Here is a 19,600-nt window from a genome sequence, read left to right on the forward strand (position 1 = left end):
ATGCCAGTACATAACCCATATTCTGCTAGCAGTTGTGTTTTAATAGCACACATCAGAGTGCGCTACATAATCCACTTAAGGAAGCTCTTGAATTTTCTATCTCCCCACAGAGAGAATCAATCAGATTTTCAGAGGGCAAATGTTCAGCCACAGGATAACATGCTCCTCCATCGCTTTTGCCCTGATTGCCTTACCAGATATTTCTCACCTCACAATCCTCAATCCTTGTAACTGGGTTTTGGTGAATAGTTTGTTGAAATTAACCTATATTTACAGTAAAAACGAATCATACATTTGTGTTTTCTTTGAAATGTTCTCATGGGTAGTGTAGCCTGCAGCCTATTCCACAAGCTATTCCCTGGCGATTTGCAATAGTCTTACACTTTGTGAGGATCCCTTCATTAATGCTGTACCTTTTCCCTGTTATTAAGTGTTCTAGATATAAAGTTGAGTAATTCAGCTGAGTAATTCAATCAAAACAGGCCTAGAAACAATTGTGTCCCTTCAGGAACAAATCCGGTCACTCCGCTATTTAGACCATAGCCAATCATCCATTATTTAATAGGCTTAATACTGATTTCAATCCAATTTAAAGTATTTGTCACAAGGCTCAGTCTACCATCTTTTGAATTTTAAAAATGTCCTTGCAAAATAGCTTCTGCTCTAGGTTTATCAGCTTGTCAGATTACCCACAGTCTAAATACATACACATTAGGACTTTTACTCTACAGTATAATCTGTAGACGTGGATGTTTATGCAAAAAGACAGCATCAAATGTAAAGACCGCTTCGGTTGCTGTTGTATATCCCCTTTAAGTAAGGTGTCACGGTTAAATATGTAATATAGACCATTCTACAATGCATTGCCTTTGAAATAGCTACCAATGAAGGTCAGGAGCACTAATCACAAGTCCCAAATACAGAGTAAATCTCTTGCCTGCGGAAATGCCTCTTAGCTCCTCCAATCCTTCCAACATCAATTCTCTATTGAGTTTACATCCTCTTCATCCTCTTATAGCCTGGAATGGCATTTATTCATCCTTGATATTCTATCATTTCTAAGTATCTTAAATCTTCAACCATTTACATAATTTACCAATGGATATGTAAGCCTAAGTGTGTGGAATCTGCTATGTTCCATTTAAAGTTATGCACATTAGTTATTATAAAATAAATGAATCTCTTATTTCTCCCCCCATGTTTAGGTTCAACTGTTAGAGGTGTACTATCTGCAATGCTTGTCATCACACACCACGTTGCTGTTTTTCAATGTGGCGGAGGGCTAAGGAACACCTCTGTGCCCCAGTGCCACAAAGACTACTGATAATGGCTTACAGGAAAAAAAGATCATTGGCTAGGTCTATTTTTACCTCTTCCACAAACCTCCCTGTGATTCAAAGGCTGAGGGGGTCAAGGAGCCTTCTAGACAAGCAAAGAAATTATATCTGCTGCAAGAGAAAAGCCACTGACAAAGAGGATTTATGGAAAATTCCCTGTAATTCATTGTTAGTATGAGGCTTCCCTGAAAGATCAGAAGAAAAACTGCAATTCAATATGAAATGGAACTTCTAGGATTTTCTCGAATTTCTGTGAAATTGTATATCAAAAGGTAGTTCAAATGAGAATGTACAGTACTGAGCTGTACCAATGATGTAAGAATCAATGCGCTGAGACTACAAAGACACGCTGTCAAAGGCAGGATGCTAAGTATGGTGAAACTGCTGAAGTCATGTCACAGAACTGGGCCATGTTGTCCATATAGCTGTGAAAGCTACTGTACCAACATATAACAAGTGACCTATAGAATGTATATGCCCTCACAAGGCCGGCTCTAGACTTTTGGGGAACAAAGCAAGATTTGGTTGGCCCCACTTTGTAGCAAAGTGTTACACAACAGTAGTAAAGCAGGTTTTCTGCAACTCTGTGTGGTAGAGAGAACCTATTGTCATTTTAAATTGAATTCCCCTTTTTAATTTTACCAAGACTTCTGCTATGTTAATATGAAATCTGAGTGAGTATGATAAAAAATGAACAAAATCATTTGGGGCCCCATAGAGGTTTGGGCCACTGTGCATGATCATTTGGTTTCTTTACTTGTATGGTAACTTCAAGTTAAGAAACCTGGCAAGACCTAATATCTAAAATGGGTGTTATTGTCAGACAAATGAGTAACTTGCATTTCAATAGACAGAGGGCTGATGCACAATAGCATTCCTAAATTATACCTAGTGTATAATACTATTCTTAATGTTAACTTAACATCCCGACTGATTTTACTGACATATAATTGGGATGTGGGGTCTTCAGTAACCACTTATATAGCTTATGCCTGGATTCTTAATGTGTTGACAACATATTAAAAAGTATTTATGTACTTTCATATTTTTTTAAGTCTCTCTAGTGGACACCAGAATTTCCACCAAAAACATTAAGGTCTACTGTCCAAAATGTATGTAATGTACAATATGTCAAATTTACTATTTAAAACCATTGGTACATTTTCACTTACAATAATAATAATTTTTGTTAATTAATTTCTTGAAAACAGGACTTGTCAGGACAGTTCTGCTGAGCGACAGGAAAAAAGCAGCAACTCATTAGACCTTTTGATAGGCTATTTAGAAACCTCCTAGAGCAACAGAGAATACATTCTAATTATGAACTTACAACTTAAATTAAAACATGAATGGAAATGGACTGAACTGAACTCAACTCTTTATCAAAGAAGGGCTTTTGTGGAAGTAGGGCATTTGAGAAGCTAGCATTTTTCTGTGGGGGGGGGGGGGGGGGGGGTCAAACATTAACGCACTCAGTACTGTAAGCTGCTCTGGGTAAGAGCATCTGCTAAATTCCTTTGATGTAACGCATCACACAGAATTATAGCCTGGACTGAGAAAATTGATGTATAGACAGAATAGTTCAAACAAAACCAATAACAAAACATGACTACATCGAAAGACCAGAAAAGTCTCATGAAATCTACAGTATGCAACTCCAAAATGTTGGTGTGGTTGAGAAGATGAGAAGATGGGTGTGTTTGTCTCTTGACTACCAGTATGACAAACAGAACACACATGAGATCTTCTCATCCTTTTGTTGGTGTTTTTCCTTCTTTTCTTTGTTTTCCTCACCAGTGATACTGAGTGCCAACCTACACATACCAAAGGGGCTGAGACTCTGACATATGGCATTGGAAATGCAGACCCCATCTGTGCCTGGGCCCTGGAGTGGCACACTGCCCAACTCTCAGCTGAGTCCAGGCACATACTGGAGCTCATCCACAATGTTCTCCAAAAGACCAAACATATCAAAGTGTGACAGGGAGACCAACAGCGTTCTGTCCAGAGCCAAACTTCTACTCCCGTATAGAAACACCATCAAAATACACTGTACCCCTTGGATATACAGTGGGGAGAACAAGTATTTGATACACTGCCAATTTTGCAGGTTTTCCCACTTACAAAACATGTAGAAGCATAGGTACTCTTCAACTGTGAGTGATGGAATCTAAAACAAAAATCCAGAAAATCACATTGATTTTTAAGTAATTAATTTGCAATTTATTGCATGACATATGTTTTTGATACATCAGAAAAGCAGAACTTAATATTTGGTACAGAAACCTTTGTTTGCACTTACAGACATCATACGTTTCCTGTAGTTCTTGACCAGGTTTGCACACACTGCAGCAGGGATTTTGGCCCACTCCTCCATACAGACCTTCTCCAGATCCTTCAGGTTTCGGGGCTGTTGCTGGGCAATACAGACTTTCAGCTCCCTCCAATGATTTTCTATTGGGTTCAGGTCTGGAGACTGGCTAGGCCACTCCAGGACCTTGAGATGCTTCTCACGAAGCCACTCCTTAGTTGCCCTGGCTGTGTGTTTCGGGTCGTTGTCATGCTGGAAGACCCAGCCACGACCTATCTTCAATACTCTTACTGAGGGAAGGAGGTTGTTGGCCAAGATTTCGCGATACATGGCCCCATCCATCCTCCCCTCAATACGGTGCAGTTGTCCTGTCCCCTTTGCAGAAAAGCATCCCCAAAAAATTATGTTTCCACCTCCATGCTTCACGGTTGGGATGGTGTTCTTGGGGTTGTACTCATCCTTCTTCTTCCTCAAAACAAGGCGAGTAGAGTTTAGACCAAAAAGCTCTATTTTTGTCTCATCAGACCACATGACCTTCTCCCATTCCTCCTCTGGATCATCCAGATGGTCATTGGCAAACTTCAGATGGGCCTGGACATGCGCTGGCTTGAGCTGGGGGACCTTGCGTGTGCTGCAGGATTTTATGACAGCATAGTGTGTTACTAATGGTTTTCTTTGAGACTGTGGTCCCAGCTCTCTTCAGGTAATTGACCAGGTCCTGCCATGTAGTTCTGGGCTGATCCCTCACCTTCCTCATGATCATTGATGCCCCACGAGGTGAGATCTTGCATGGAGCCCCAGACTGAGGGAGATTGACCGTCATCTTGAACTTCTTCCATTTTCTAATAATTGCGCCAACAGTTGTTCCCTTCTCATAAAGCTGCTTGCCTATTGTCCTGTAATTCTGTGATTCTGTCCTGTGATTTTCTGGATTTTTGTTTTAGATTCCGTCTCTCACAGTTGAAGTGTACCTATGATAAAAATGACAGACCTCTACATGCTTTGTAAGTAGGAAAACCTGCAAAATCGGCAGTGTATCAAATACTTGTTCTCCCCAGTGTATAACAGATTGACAGCTGAGACTACAGAATATTGTTATTCAAGTGTGTTTATGCATCTGTTTTTACAAGATTGGCCATCCAGAATAGCCATTGAGCTAGTTTATTAGAATAGCAACAATGCTTCCAATTTCCAAATGAAGAAAAGGGGAGGTTGGGCCTAAAATTTAATTGTAAACTCTGATCTGTCTTTTGGCCGTATGTTCACTCAGAATACATCAATAGAAGGAGGGCAACATTGGCAAACGAATCCTTGCGGGAGGGAACACAGTCATGAATATTTAAAAGGCTTTCAAGATAAAGGAGACAAATACTGCTCAGTCCTCTTTCATTTTCTTTTACAGAAGCCAAGAAATGTTCAACTAAGAACACTGCAGGCACATGGAGACGACCCTGGCATGGTTGAACGCGTACCCTGTCTCAGCCTCTATAATCAGGCATCAAGAGACAAAGTTCTGCTTGAACAACCTAGATGACAAGCACTGTTCTTAGTTCAAGACTAAGACTTGGGACAATCTCCCCTCACTGATATAATAAGTGCTGTGCTACAGCATTTGTTGATGGGTTTCATTCAAAGCTAATTCAGCATGATACAAACTAAGGTATGAAAAAAGGCATGTTTTCCCATGGTAGCTTGTTTGTTCTGTTCATTTAATGTCTATGAAGTGAATGAACAGGAATATGGCACCTATGGTGTTAAAAAAACAAACCCAGAGATTATAAAGGTACACAAAAGGTATTTTTCTTTCTCATGTTTCTGGCCTACTTTGGTGAGATACTTTATCACTATTTCTCCTCTCCCATGAAATAATGGCACCATGGCTTTTTGGGCCACAGATTATAAAATATGTTGATGATTAGTCCCACTGGTGGTTAAATAAAGATTAAATAAAAAGCATATATAATGTTGAGAAAATGTCTGACTATCAACATCTAGTTTCATTCTCGTATTTGCATAATGCAGCTTGCAGAGCCCCTTTCACATGTTTAAACCTAAATAAAGTGACATCAGGCTTGAGTAGGCTTTTTCTAAATGTTATCCAAAATTGCAATCAGTAACATAACTTTTTGGTTACGCAAACGTAATAATGGAATCTGATTACATTCCTATTAGGAGATAGTATAACGCAGGGCTGTGGTCCTGTAGTAACGCTCTTGTAACACAAACGCTGAATAGCCGGATTCAATGCCATGACAGGAAGGAGAATGTCCACAAAAAAATAGTCACAGGAAAAAGAGGATTATAATCAGTTTACACAGCTGGTCATTTTAGGATGTTTTATTTTACTTAAGTGGTTAGTATGTTTATAACCCTTTATTGTCTACTTCGATATAAATAAGAATACTACTTGGCTACATATGTACCGTACATTTAAACAGAAGTCTATCAGTTCACGTAGAATGCCATTTCCTATAGGCCTATTGTTTCAATATTTTGGTGCCATTTCCATATCTCAAGAGAGTCAGTCGTTAACTTTAAATCCTAAAGTAGAATATTATGAGTCTGTTAAGCATCTGGAAAGTAAATATTGAAAATGGCTAAATTAGTGGTCATTTCTGACAGAGGAGGCAAGCTTGTATGACTGATTAGCTCCACTTAAGTCTCCATAGTCCCTGTATCAACACTAAATAAACTTTGGTGTGGCCTGTCATGTCTAATATCAAACACCACATGATTGGCCTCCACATGTGTCGAATTGTAATGATTCACAGGATTTCTGGAAAAATTCAGCATTTCAAAGTGAACATCCAAAAATGAGCACCAAAGGGCTATCAGAAGGCCTAAGAGACAAGGTTGTCAAAGGGAACAGACCAGGGGATTGGTATAAAAAGATTTCAAAGGTTAGGTTAAGTTATCCCTCGACGTTTGGCCAGTATGATTCATTATTCGTGAGAGGCACCACCAAAACCCTATCGAATCAGACCGTCCCTCCGAAGTTGATGACCCAGCATAAGAGAATAATCATATAAATGTATTTGAGTGGCCCAATCTTAGCCTCAACCTAAATCTAATCAAAAATGTGTGGCATGATTTGAAGATTGCTGTCCATTGATATCCCCCAATGGTAAACATATTGCCAAATCCAGGTGTGCAAAGTTGGTTTAGACCCCAATATCACAGCTATAATTATTACCAAAGGTGCTTCCAACAAGTATGAACTCACACTTCTCCAGTTTTCAGTTTCAGTACATATACTTTTGTACTTAAAAAACTCCCCTTTAAAGGGTAAAACGTGTTGTAAATATATGATTTAAATGCTTGAAACGCTGAAGCGCTAAAATGACAAAATGGAAACATTTTAACTTTCTATAGGCACTCCTCATCATGTTATAATTGTAGCCTATTCCAGCCAATGCTGTGTAATGTTTAAGCCGTGACCTATGACACTGTAATGTCAAAGTTCAGTTAGAAGCATAAGCTAGTTCAGGTGTTCTGTAAAAGCTTTTTTACTTCTATATATTAGTATGAACATACAGTAATATGTGCCTTGACGAAGTAACCGACATGAAATTAAAGGAGAGAGTAGCAGCAAGGCAACATAAATGACACAAAAGAACATAAACCACAAGAGGGAGAGAAATGGATCGTAAGGTTTTAGAATGCTAGCAATTTGCAAACCTAATCGAAAGGAAAACCTAATACACATGCTGGTTTATTGGATGGGAGATGAAGCAGATAATGGTGTGAGGTGTTTCAACACTAACACTGGGGGATGCAGCTACCTTGCTGTTAGCTTCTTTCCACTTTTGATCCATGAACAGAATCATTAAACCGCAGTCAGGGGATAATCTTTATTTATTTAGCATGAATCCAAGATGTTGATCTTCCGTAGTTCTTACATGTTCTCCAATGACTACAAAGTTAACCCAGTCTTTTATGGCAGGACACATAGGAGGCGGTCAGTGGTCATAGCCAGCCATTACACAGTCCATTATAAGAACGGTTTATCCTATAAAATATCTTTTTATGGCATATTCCAACCTATGACCCAAGGGTCTATTCAGAGAGTCCTATGACAATCACATACACAGTTCCTAACAGGTGGTATGGACAGGGTGTTTGGGACCCATCAGTAATGGGTCATCACGTCTTACCTAGTGTCCTTCGTACAGTTGTTAGTTAATACCCTAATACATTGTGTCAAGCTTAATTCAATGACTTATCATGCCCATAATCTCTCATTGCTTAAAACTACGGCTTGAGGTTCAGAAAAACAGCGCCTTTACAGGTCTATACACATATGAAGTCTCTCTTGACTTTGCTCTGTCCTTGAAATCAATGAAACCTAAAATGTATTTTGGACTACCCATATCTTTTATATTGAGTGGACTGAAATACTAGGCTATATTTACCATCTTGAAGTGAGCATATGAGCTTCCACAAATGGTAGGCCCATTTGTCAAAGGTCATAATGTTCTGAAAGTAAGATCTTCAACCAAAGCAGCAGGATGGTTGATAAAAAATATGCCAGTAGGCCCACATTTAGAGTACACAGATACATACAAAATGCAGCTCAGTAGCATATTTTGCAACCCTTTGTGTTTGATTTGACCGTCAAGCACAAAAGTATCCTTTTTTTAATGTACACCAATCCTCTTTCTCTAATAACCAACGAGGCCACAGTAACAGTAAAAACGCAATTTGCACTTTCCATGCACCCTCAGGTAAGGTAGCACTGTCCCTTCCCAAGGAATTGGCTGTGTTTCGTCTATCCTTATTTTCACTAGAAAACAATGTAAGTACTGATATGGAGCAGTAACGGTGTCAGGATTAGATTTGTGGATCAACTGTGCATGGAGAACAAGCAGACAACTCCATCTGCTCCGTTATTACAAACTCACACACACACACACACACGGAGTAGGCCTAAACAATATTGGCTGTCAAAATGAATATTTCAACCATAAAACAAAACAAATGATGTCCCGAAAATGTTAAATAGGCTGCAGAACATTCACCGCCATCGCGCTGTGATAGTGGGCTACTGTGGTTCACTGTGGTTGTTGAATGTCAGGGCAGCCTGCGGTAAATTGGCTCCATTCTGGGTGCAAGCGCAGTGAGTGTGGGGGTGCACAGATCTGACAGGAGGTCACAAGGGAGGTCAACCAGATGCAAGATTATGATGAAACCTGAGGTGTCTGAGACGCCACAATGCATTCCTCCATGTCCCATTCTGTGTCACCTCTTTATGACACTGCAGTTACCTCACCCGCTGCGCCCACGGGGAATGCAACTAGCAAACGCTACTTCACCGATGTGGTCATAAAACGGAATGATCTGGAATGACGAATGGTTCCATCATATCTGTCATATTATTAAGGGGGACAAGTTATGCAAACCCAAATGATAACAACTGTGGTGACAACCCCGGAGACTGACAGTAAATGATAGCAAAACGAAAACGTTACTCGCCTTGATTATTTACTTCTTCTGTTTTTTCATCAAAGCGCTGTTGTAGCACCACAAACTCCAGGTGTGGATATAGAGCTCTCCAACCAAACCGAAGAGAGCAGTTCCAGTTTTGTGTCAAAGTCTATGAAACCTCTTAACTCTTTTAAGTATTGGTTTTGTTTCTATATGTAGAAACATATAGAACTGCACTCATCGGCATCCATGGGGCTGAATGTTTCTGCAGCATATAAGGGAAAACGAGGGATTCCTGCAGGCCAGGTAGGGCCTTCATTGCACCTGCAGCTTCTAAAATTGAATTGAAAGCAGATTTGTTGCCTAAGACTTGTTTTGTCGGTTGCTTGGCGCCAGACTGCAATCAAGATTAATGCAGCTGTGACTGTTTTGGGTGCCCAGACCTTGACCCAATTCATCAGCATTTAGTGCGCTAGAAGCTGGCAAACCTTCCATCCAACCAGATGAAATCTTTATTAACAGCATGGTTTACATCCAAAACCTCACTCACCACACAGCATAACACCACATTAGACTACATGTTGTACCATTCACTATAATAGGGCTGCAGTAGTGGTTAGTGTGTTCGGCCAGTAGCCGAAAGTTTGCCCGTTTGAATCCCTGAGCTAACAAGCTGAAGTTGTTATGCCCTTGAGCAATCCTACTTGTTTAAGTGAGGGATAAGAACACCAGCTAAATATTCCAAATTTAAATATTCTGACTTTTGCTGTGATTGACACCCGAGTGAGTTACTGTATGTCTTGGAATCATACCATTATGAACTATTATAAAGAGTCAGCAAAAAACCTGTAATCTAAAATGGTATTGAAGACAAATACATTAATTGGGAACATTCAAATAGAATAAAAATAGGAAGACCCTTTTTTCTCTTTTATATATTTTAAATATACTAATGTGTTTCAAGGTTGACTTAAAGCCAAAATAAAATGCTACTCTCAGTGAGAATCAAAACATTCATTTTAAGTCCAATAAAATAATGACAAGCTCTGGAAATGCACAGACAAAGCCCAATACACAGAGACCAGTTTACGGAATATTGGAGAAGACAGTTCTGTCTGACAATCTAGCGGGCCTCTCTGAGCTATTATTCCTGAAGCTCAGTGCACAGACATCCGATAAAGACTTCAACAAACATCGTCCAGTGGTGAACACTTACACCGACTGTACTTTGTTAACACGAAGCACCATGAACAGCCAGTAATAAATAGCCTGTTTATAATCCTATACAGAATGTGACGTGTAAAAGATATTGGTTACACTTGTTTACCTGGACAAAATACAACAACATGCTTCTCTGGGAATCAGATTTGAAGCAATCCAAAACATCTGTTAACCACAGTTCCTAGCGACACCTTTAGCCCCTAAAAATATGGAGAAAAAAAAATAAAGGGAAAGAACAGACCACAGCCTTGTACTTCACGTCTGATAGCTCTGACAGAACCAACCAGATGTCATTTTGATTCCATTCACTGTCACCAACTGCACTGCCAATTCCAGCATGTCAGATTTCTGACAGTCATTACTGAGCTGAAAATGGCTCTAGTCTCCCTGGAGAGAATAAGAGCCTTGCGCACCAAAACAGAGGGGAGTGTGTCTGTGACCATGTCTGTGACCGTGTCTGTGACCGTGCCAGGGCCTTTTGGACACTTTCTCCTCTGTGCTACACACAGCTACAGACAACGCAACTGTTAGATTTGAGATGGCTGGAATGTTCCCAGACATAAACATTAGGACCAGATACGCATGCATTGATAAGGTTAGTCTCAGACTGTTTGGTATTACAGACACAAAAATCCAATCTACTTACGGAATGGGCTACATTGTATTGCAGACAAACTGTGTCAATAATATTGATTATACATTTTAAAATAACACGTGTTATCAGCGGTGCATGGGCTCCCCAGATCTGTTAGGTGGTCATCGCAGCAAAGCCACAGTTCATGTAGTGCTAAAACGAGGGCTAAGGCAGAATGGGCAGAACTTCACTGATCCACAGTGAAGCATCAAATCGAATGTCTTAAAATCGAACAAGTTAATTCACCACTGATTTTTTTTCCCTGATACTTATCTTGGTTCACCAGTTTCCTAGCAACCACAGTAAGACAATATTTTCATACATGTGATTTTTCATGACCCAGTTTTTTTTTATTCATTTAATTCAGGACGGTTAAAAATAACTAGTAGGATCAATTAAATCATAGATGGTATATCTTCTACATTTCGAAAAATGTATGAAATGTTCTGTTTTATAGGTTCTGTGAGTTGGATCAATTCTTAAGCTTTCGTCAGTCTCAATCTCAAGAGAGGCAAAACCTAAACTATCATCAGCGTCTTTGAATTGTGTGCCAGAAATATGCTCAGTAAGATGTTACTAGATCACCACCTTGTGGCCAAAAGTGATCCTGAGGTAAGGATTCTGTTTACCCATTGTGGAAGGACATAAATGACATCTGACCAATTATGAAAGACTCAAGTCCTGTAGTAACTGAGAATAGGTTTATTTTGAATAAATCCCCAATGGTAGGGTCAATAAAACCTCTGGCTGGTGTTCAATATTCATGAAAAGAATGAATCCTCTAAAAAGCAAAGAGAGTGTGAGGCACAAGTGTAATAATGAAGAACTGTTAGGTCCTGTTTTGCAATGCTTTCAATTCTTCGGACAGTTCCCACTGACAAACGCATTATGGAAGTTGATTCTGTCTTGAAACATGGGGATAGTGTTGTGTCCTGCGATTTTGCTCTTCTCAATGGATGTGTTGAAACCATTGTCTCTGAACATCCCACTTTTCAGCATGTGTTCTGAAAACCTCCGGTAACTCCCATGAAAAGATGTCTGATGGGAAAGGAAAAATGAAACACAAACAGATCAGTCCCAAACATATTATTGTATAATGTTTTTCATGGCTATGCTAATTATGGCATCTTTCTTACCGGCATTTCATGAACGGTTGGTCTCTTGTTTCCATATATTTGGTTTGATGTCTGGTAGAATGGGTGGTTTTTCTTGGTACTAAAATAAAACAAGCATTGGCTCATTGCATTGATTATCAATAACATTGAATGCATATATTGTACTAGCAAAATGCAGTGTTTTGATATCAACATTGAAGAATTGCTAGTAGTGTCTTTACTACTATAATATATATCAAAATGTATCCTTATTGGGAGTGGTTTAAGCAGAAAGGAGAAAATAAAAGCAGGCTGTTACTGGCAGAGATTGGGATTGGAATTCTAATTTTTATTGGGCTGCATTCAGTAAAAAGAATGAAACTTTAAAGTGAAATAAACTAATTTCACTTTTCTACTGTTTTATCAACTGTGTTCTGTCAGATTCCAAGCACAGGAAAAACAGAACCATGACTGGGTCTTTAAATGGTCAGGCTGTAGTATTAAAATATTGAGACTAGTCTCAGAGGGCATATTTAATTATTTTATATAGATCGAACCAAATTCGCAAGATACGTTAATCTGGGTAAGGTAGCGTTGGAGTACAGACAGGCTGCTAGAGTCAGTGGTGAGGCCTGTAAAGGTATAATTTTGTGTTTTTTTGGTAGCGTTTTGTGGTCGGGATGTGGATATTTGGTAGTGCATCATTGTTGGAGATGGTGGACAGGTGGAAACATCCCTGACCTTAACAACAATGGTTACAAGTTGAAATCCAATGATAGGGGATGTTTTTAGCCATACCATAACCTTACATTTACAGCTCGGCCAAAAATTCTTCTTTCCTTTCCAAAACAGTTGAAAAGGAAGGTTTTGAGTGAGGAACAGAAAGGTTAAAATTAGGAGACCACTGCAAATTGAACGCTTCTGTTCCTCACACAAAACTTTCCTTTTCAGCTTTTTTGCAAATGAAAAGGAAAAGGCGCAGTGGTCTCTTAATTGTTTACGGAGCTGTATATTGAATATCATTTGGTAGTGTAAATTCATGGTATTAACAGTCATGACATTACAAAACTGTTACAAATTTTGGTAGCACATTGTAATACAGGCCATTGTTAGGCCTGGGCGTCCAGGGTTTCAGCCCTGAGACTTTCTGGCGTAGGCCAAGCCCCGGGTCTTTTGATCCAATTTTAAAATGTTATTCTATTTGTTTTGGTCTGATGAGTTTGCACAACTACTTGCATAACTTGCACTAAGATATCTGCTTGTCAATTCTGACTCCTTTGCAAGTCTGGTGATGTCCCTGTAATATAAAAGGTTTAAAGGTTAGTGTATTATGAATATCTGTCTGGTTTTAGGCTACTGAATTGTTGCTGTTGTAACTAAATCTGCAATCAAACCTACTATGAGCTACATTATAAGTCCATGGAAGTGTTTTTTCTTTTTTTTGCTTTCTCCTAACTGGAGCACAAGGCAGTCAGTGAAGCCAGTTTTGCCAGATGGGGGGTTTCCAGCATGGTGTATTTATTTATTGACAGTATAGGTGAGAAAATTGTCTTGGAATAGGTGGCTTAAACATACGGTTACATAGCACGAAGGGACAGACGGGTTCATCCAAGCGCAGGAGGGCAAGGATTGAGATACCGGGGTGGAGAGTCCCCCTGGAGGGTGGTTAGAGAACTGTAACAATCTGACTGTTTGATTGTATTGCATTTTTAAATTTTCCATTGTAAAGCACACTGAATTGCTTCTATGTATGAATTGTCCTATATAAACAAACTTGCTTGCTATCAGGAATATAATTTTGCTCGTTTTTAGTGGAGTTCGGATTTCGTCTGTGATTTTATGGTAGGCCTATACTGTCAATCAAATCTGGCTACCCTGAGTGCAGCTCCCAATGACATTTCTCAGTCAGTCAACAAACCGTAGAAATGTTTGGTTTCAGGGCAGATAAAAAAAAAGTTTCACATATTATTGAGCATTATTATAGTAAAACTCCCAACTTCCATGTTTCTTGCAGAAGGCCCTGTAGCGCATACAGATATGGATATATTTACTAGCTGGAAGCAGCATAGCTAATTGGTGACATAGCAGGAAAACCTTCGTGCGAAACCGCGTTCCGGGATCAGAACCATACCACTGACCTGTAGCCACGAAAACAGTCGGGGTTATTGAAACGTGTAGGAAGATGTTCGTCCACTTTGTAAACGTCACTAGTTTTCATAGTTACATTGTCATTTGATCGATGAGTTTCCATTTCTTTCCCAGAATTCATTATTATGAAGGAATAACGTCCAGATGCACACGACACAAGACAGTCTACTTGTTGCTAGCAACACAAATGTAACTAAGTGACGTCGGAATTAATCAGGGTCCCTTGTAGAGCTCGATTTGGGCTAACAGTTGTCAATGTGTCACGGTTTAGGCTTAGTCTGCCTCCATAGTGTAGTCCAGGCTTTCGCCCTTGTGCCGTGTCAACTTTTAAACAGGTAGAGAGGATCCTCGAGGGGCTTTCTGAAAAGTTGCGGGTTAATTCCATTTAAATGTCCTTTCATCGATGTACATAATTCCTATTCATTTATTTCCAATCAATCAAGATTATATTTAATTAAACTTTAGGTAAATTTCGATGTGTAATATTTGAGAAAAATGTTAGATAAAAAATTCAGGAGAATACGTTTGTACAGCCTAATTTCGCTTTTATTGTAGGCTATCAAAACAAGATCCGACATAAATAGCCCATAGGTCAACCGTCAGACATAGGTACAGGTAATGTATTTTTGCAAGCAACATAGTTATAACTTTCAAATATACAGACTAGGATAATTCTTTGAATAAAGCAGTCAGTGTGGCCCTCACCCCACGACCTTTTGGGATTTATCACCAACACTGTAGACCTACAGCCTACAGGCTACAACATGTAACAATGTATTTATAGTAAGCAATTAAACAATACACCTTATGTTTAGGCTATAGTAAAATGGCAAAAAGTTTGCGTTCCTGCTTTCTTGGGTTTCTTTACATGATACAGGATTGGGGAGGTGTTGTCCGTCACTGTTGGCTGACCGTTGGCTTTGACAGCCACAGTGCATTATTACTCACGGTACGAGTTTGAGACTGGCCTAGCGCGTACCAAAAGTAATAATGGACCGTGAAGCAGGCAGAAACTTGTGTCTTGTGTCCTTGCTCTGGGTACGAGAAGCCAACAGTCCTCAATCCCATTAATTATTCCTCGGATACATTTGGCTTTGAGGTAGAGGTTGAGATATTATATTTTCCATTTTTTCAGGGCGATCTGAAACATGAGAGGAAAAATATATTAGCCTACACATTTTGTTAAAGGACCTGACCGTTAACAATTATGAATAAGCGTGCCGCATTTTGAATGGCAAAACAAAATGTAAACTGGCCTATGCATGGATGGCACATTGCAGTTGTTAGATAAAGGATACGATGTTGAATATTATGAGTAAATTCATGTGATCATGCACAGGCTGTTTTTAGAATATTACAATTACCATCAATACTTGGGCCTGTTTTGAATTCAACCCAGTGTCGCAAAAACTTAGGGAATTTGCAGCGGACTGTATCCACAAACATAGTGTTTGGAGACTTCCCTTGCTCCAACAATTTCTTTAAAAAGCAAACGTTTGCTATTGAATACCAGAGATTAATTGAATATATTTATGTTTTTAAAATAAGCAAAATCAAATGACAAATAATAAAGCCTAATGCTTGTTATTTTATTAAGTCTATTTACATTTTCGCGTATCACACAACTGCGAGGTTATAATACGTAATGTTAGTATTTCTGTGGTAAACAAAAATACAAGATATAGAATATAATTCATTATTGTCCTCCCAACTTACCAAGGAATGGAGAATAAAATGCCAACCGTCCAGACTCCCCGGTTGGCACACCACCTGCTTTCACCGACTGGCCTTTAGGCCTGTTTCGCCATCGTCTCGATCTCCCACCATTTACGAGAATCTATTTTTCTTCTGTTCCTTCGCTGTCGAATCCACAAGAATGCCTGCCTCTTCTGAAAGTGCTTTTTATGCACACCTTCCTGTAGAGGCCGGGAACTGGATGGCCATTCCAAAGCCGGAATTCCTGTGTGTGTTTCCAACTGATAGGGAAGCACAAACACCCTCTATCCCACTCAAAATGCTTCACGAATGACATCTTCAAAAGAACTACGTGCTGTCAAGCATCCATGTGGGTTATGTAGCGGCATGATTTATACAATATTTGAGTTTATGAAGACTAGTATACTGTAGAATTATATTAGAGTTGACCAGGCGTAAATTATCCTAGTGTGACCATATAATACTGTTCAGAAAGATGGTAAGAACAGGGCTGAATATGATGTCCTACAACTTCGTATGTAACCGACCTTCTGCACATTACAATATATACATTATTATACACATTCTCCACAATGGAGTATTGATCTCCTCGGGAATGGTATATTTAAAGTTGTCCACCAATAAAAGTAGCGCTATAGTACGGTAGTGAGAAATAAGTTATTACGTGTCCATGCCTTCATAGAACATGTCAGTAATTTAGTACACCATAAAGACTGAGGCTTGAATAACCGTACAGTTGTTCACAACCATTATTTCTAGAGGGATTTGTTTTGCAGAAGTCTGAGGGAGTGAAAACAGTGATTTATCCTGCATCCTTAGGGTATGTGCCGTCGGCCTTCATAAAACTCTGTCAGGCTGCCTTTGACGCAGATCCGTTTCCTGTGTGAGGGAGACTTCGTATTGTTCTTAGGGCCCAGGGAGTAGTATCGCCATCCTCCAGTCACTTCCTGCTTCCTCTCAGACAGGAAATGCTGCATTGCTATTTTCCAACAGTAATCCAGATTTAATTTTAAGTTTGCAACTTGAAGGAGAGAACTTGTGAACCTATTAACCACTCACTGGTGAAGGAGGCTTACATTATAACCATGTGTCTGCAAATACACATAGGCTGGGTCAAGATTTACTGCGGTTTTCACAGGGGAACAGATTGCACCAGTTTTTTCAGAAAGGGATGGAGACAAGACTTAAGGAAAAAACATGTTTATGTCAACCGTAGCTTGATATATTTGTAATCATTCATAATTGTCCTGAGCTCATTGTTTACAATGCAATTTAAAATATGTTTGTGGGAAAAAGATATTGTATGTAATTTATATGATATCCAAATGGTAAAAAAACATAATTTGACTGGTAATAATAAGATCAAATGTTTTGTACTCGGTGCAATAAAATCTCGGCTCCATCTTGGATTCGTTCCATTCATTGTTATTAACACAAAGGTATTTTCAGCCGGTAACCATGGTAATATGACAACTAGTCCGTGGGAGTGAGGCTGGTCTTAATGCAAGGCTCTTGGCCATTTGTACCAAGTGCACAGAGACAAGTCTCCAAAGCATAAACTCATAGGGGCCTAAGCATTCAGCGTTAATACGAACACTATAGTCTATCAGTGACCAGAATATATTGTTCCCACACGTGTGAACATCCCAAAAGAATTAGAATGCTTCATTCCATTGTCTCGGATGCACTTAATTTAAAGCAAAGATCATCACAGCTGTAAACATTTGATTTTATTCTAGACGGTCTTAAAAATATGACTGGTTGTAAATGATCCCTTTCAAATAGAGGGGGTTGGAGACACAATCAAGAGCAGAGACAGAATTTCTAGAGCAAGGAGCCAAACAGGAATTCCTGGCTCCCAAGGGCAAGGGTCCCTGTTCCTCTGGGGAGAATGACCTGGTGGTGGTGCAGCCTCACATTCCTCAGCCAAGACACCAGTTACAGCACCATTGTGTTATCTAGGGCGCATACTTAGGAACATGAGTACAATATGTCCATACATTTAATCCCCAAATTACCAACAACATACATTCAGTTTAGTCTTGCCCCACGGCTGCATCTGCTTGAGTGTTAAACTCGGCAAGGTCAAACAGCACAGCTTGTTTTATCATGGCTCATTCATGCTCTGTGTCTTCGTGATGCATTAGTAACACAGGCAGGCTGCTGTCTAGTCTTTTAGTTAATGATCCATGTAGGACTGAAAAAGGCTAATAATGGACAAGAGGGAGGGGCAGGTGTAGCACAGGATGTAAGAGGGCTGGGATGCATGAAACAACACACTTCTCAGAACAGAAAGCCAGGGCTGCTGCTAAACCCAGACAGTAAGATAATGACTAAACATGTTTTGAATTCCTTAGCTCCCAGTCCCAAGGCTCACTGGATTCAAAAACCTCAAAATCAAATCAAGAACAAATGAAGGAAGTGATGTAGGGAGATCAAACTTGATCACGGCCTAGCAGTATTCACCTGCTGAACAAATCGCTTACGCACACTCCACCCCTATCTGTTCAGATTTCTGAGGCTACCGTATACCAAACCCTAAGCCCTGGGCCCTACCGTATACCAAACCCTAAGCCCTGGGCCCTACCGTATACCAAACCCTAAGCCCAGGGCCCTACCGTATACCAAACCCTGAACCCTGGGCCCTACCGTATACCAAACCCTAAGCCCTGGGCCCTACCGTATACCAAACCCTAAGCCCAGGGCCCTACCGAATACCAAACCCTAAGCCCAGGGCCCTACCGTATACCAAACCCTAAGCCCAGGGCCCTACCGTATACCAAACCCTGAACCCTGGGCCCTACCGTATACCAAACCCTAAGCTCAGGGCCCTACCGTATACCAAACCCTGAACCCTGGGCCCTACCGTATACCAAACCCTAAGCCCTGGGCCCTACCGTATACCAAACCCTAAGCCCTGGGCCCTACCGTATACCAAACCCTAAGCCCTGGGCCCTACCGTATACCAAACCCTAAGCCCCGGGCCCTACCGTATACCAAACCCTGAACCCCGGGCCCTACCGTATACCAAACCCTGAACCCTGGGCCCTACCGTATACCAAACCCTGAACCCTGGGCCCTACCGTATACCAAACCCTGAACCCCGGGCCCTACCGTATACCAAACCCTAAGCCCTGGGCCCTACCGTATACCAAACCCTGAAACCCGGGCCCTACCGTATACCAAACCCTGAACCCCGGGCCCTACCGTATACCAAACCATTGCTGTTTGAAGTGTGTTTGAAAGAGGGGTAAAAAGGAACGCACAGGTCAGTGGAGGATGGTGTAAAAATGAGTCAGTCAGTGAAAGAAGGGTCATGTCATGAGAACTTCCAGTGTTATTATTTCCTACTATGTGACGGGCATGTTGAGGAAATTAGATGTGGTGAGAAATCTGTCTAAAGATTAAGCAAGAATGCTAGTATGCAAGCCGGCCCTCCCATACTCACTCTCTCTTTCTGTGTGACAGAACCAGTAACTCATACACATTTGCTGAGACGGTTATGACACCTAGTCGGCAGAGTCATGACAGTGTGTAGTGTGTCCGTTATGACAGTGTGTAGTGTGTCCGTTATGACAGTGTGAATAAAAAAAAAAGACTTATCTGGAGAGACAAATGTTGTTTTTATGAGGAACCTCACTGACAAGAATGGAGACGTTAGTAGTGTGTCTGTTGTATGGATCTCTGCAGAATATAATACATTTCTGAATTCCAC

The 19,600-nt window shown here is 40.3% G+C and overlaps 1 protein-coding gene and 1 long non-coding RNA gene across 2 annotated transcripts; both read right to left on the reverse strand.

Annotated features, from left to right (window-relative positions):
- Window positions 1–11,610: 11,610 nt before the first annotated feature.
- c13h9orf116 (linkage group 13 C9orf116 homolog) lies at window positions 11,611–14,331 on the reverse strand. Its single transcript, NM_001303909.1, is given in 3 exon segments — window positions 11,611–11,965; window positions 12,064–12,142; window positions 14,160–14,331. Coding segments are annotated over 3 exon segments (396 nt in total). The 5' UTR covers window positions 14,291–14,331; the 3' UTR covers window positions 11,611–11,779.
- Window positions 14,332–14,697: 366 nt separating this feature from the next.
- On the reverse strand, window positions 14,698–16,035 carry LOC109616495. Its single transcript, XR_002197630.2, has 2 exons — window positions 15,886–16,035; window positions 14,698–15,310 (listed from the first exon to the last, which is right to left on the reverse strand). It is a non-coding gene; the product is annotated as an uncharacterized LOC109616495 (long non-coding RNA).
- Between the last annotated feature and the right edge of the window lie 3,565 nt (window positions 16,036–19,600).

The sequence above is a fragment of the Esox lucius genome, chromosome 13 (assembly GCF_011004845.1).
Source record: "Esox lucius isolate fEsoLuc1 chromosome 13, fEsoLuc1.pri, whole genome shotgun sequence".
NCBI classification, from domain to species: Eukaryota; Metazoa; Chordata; class Actinopteri; order Esociformes; family Esocidae; genus Esox; species Esox lucius.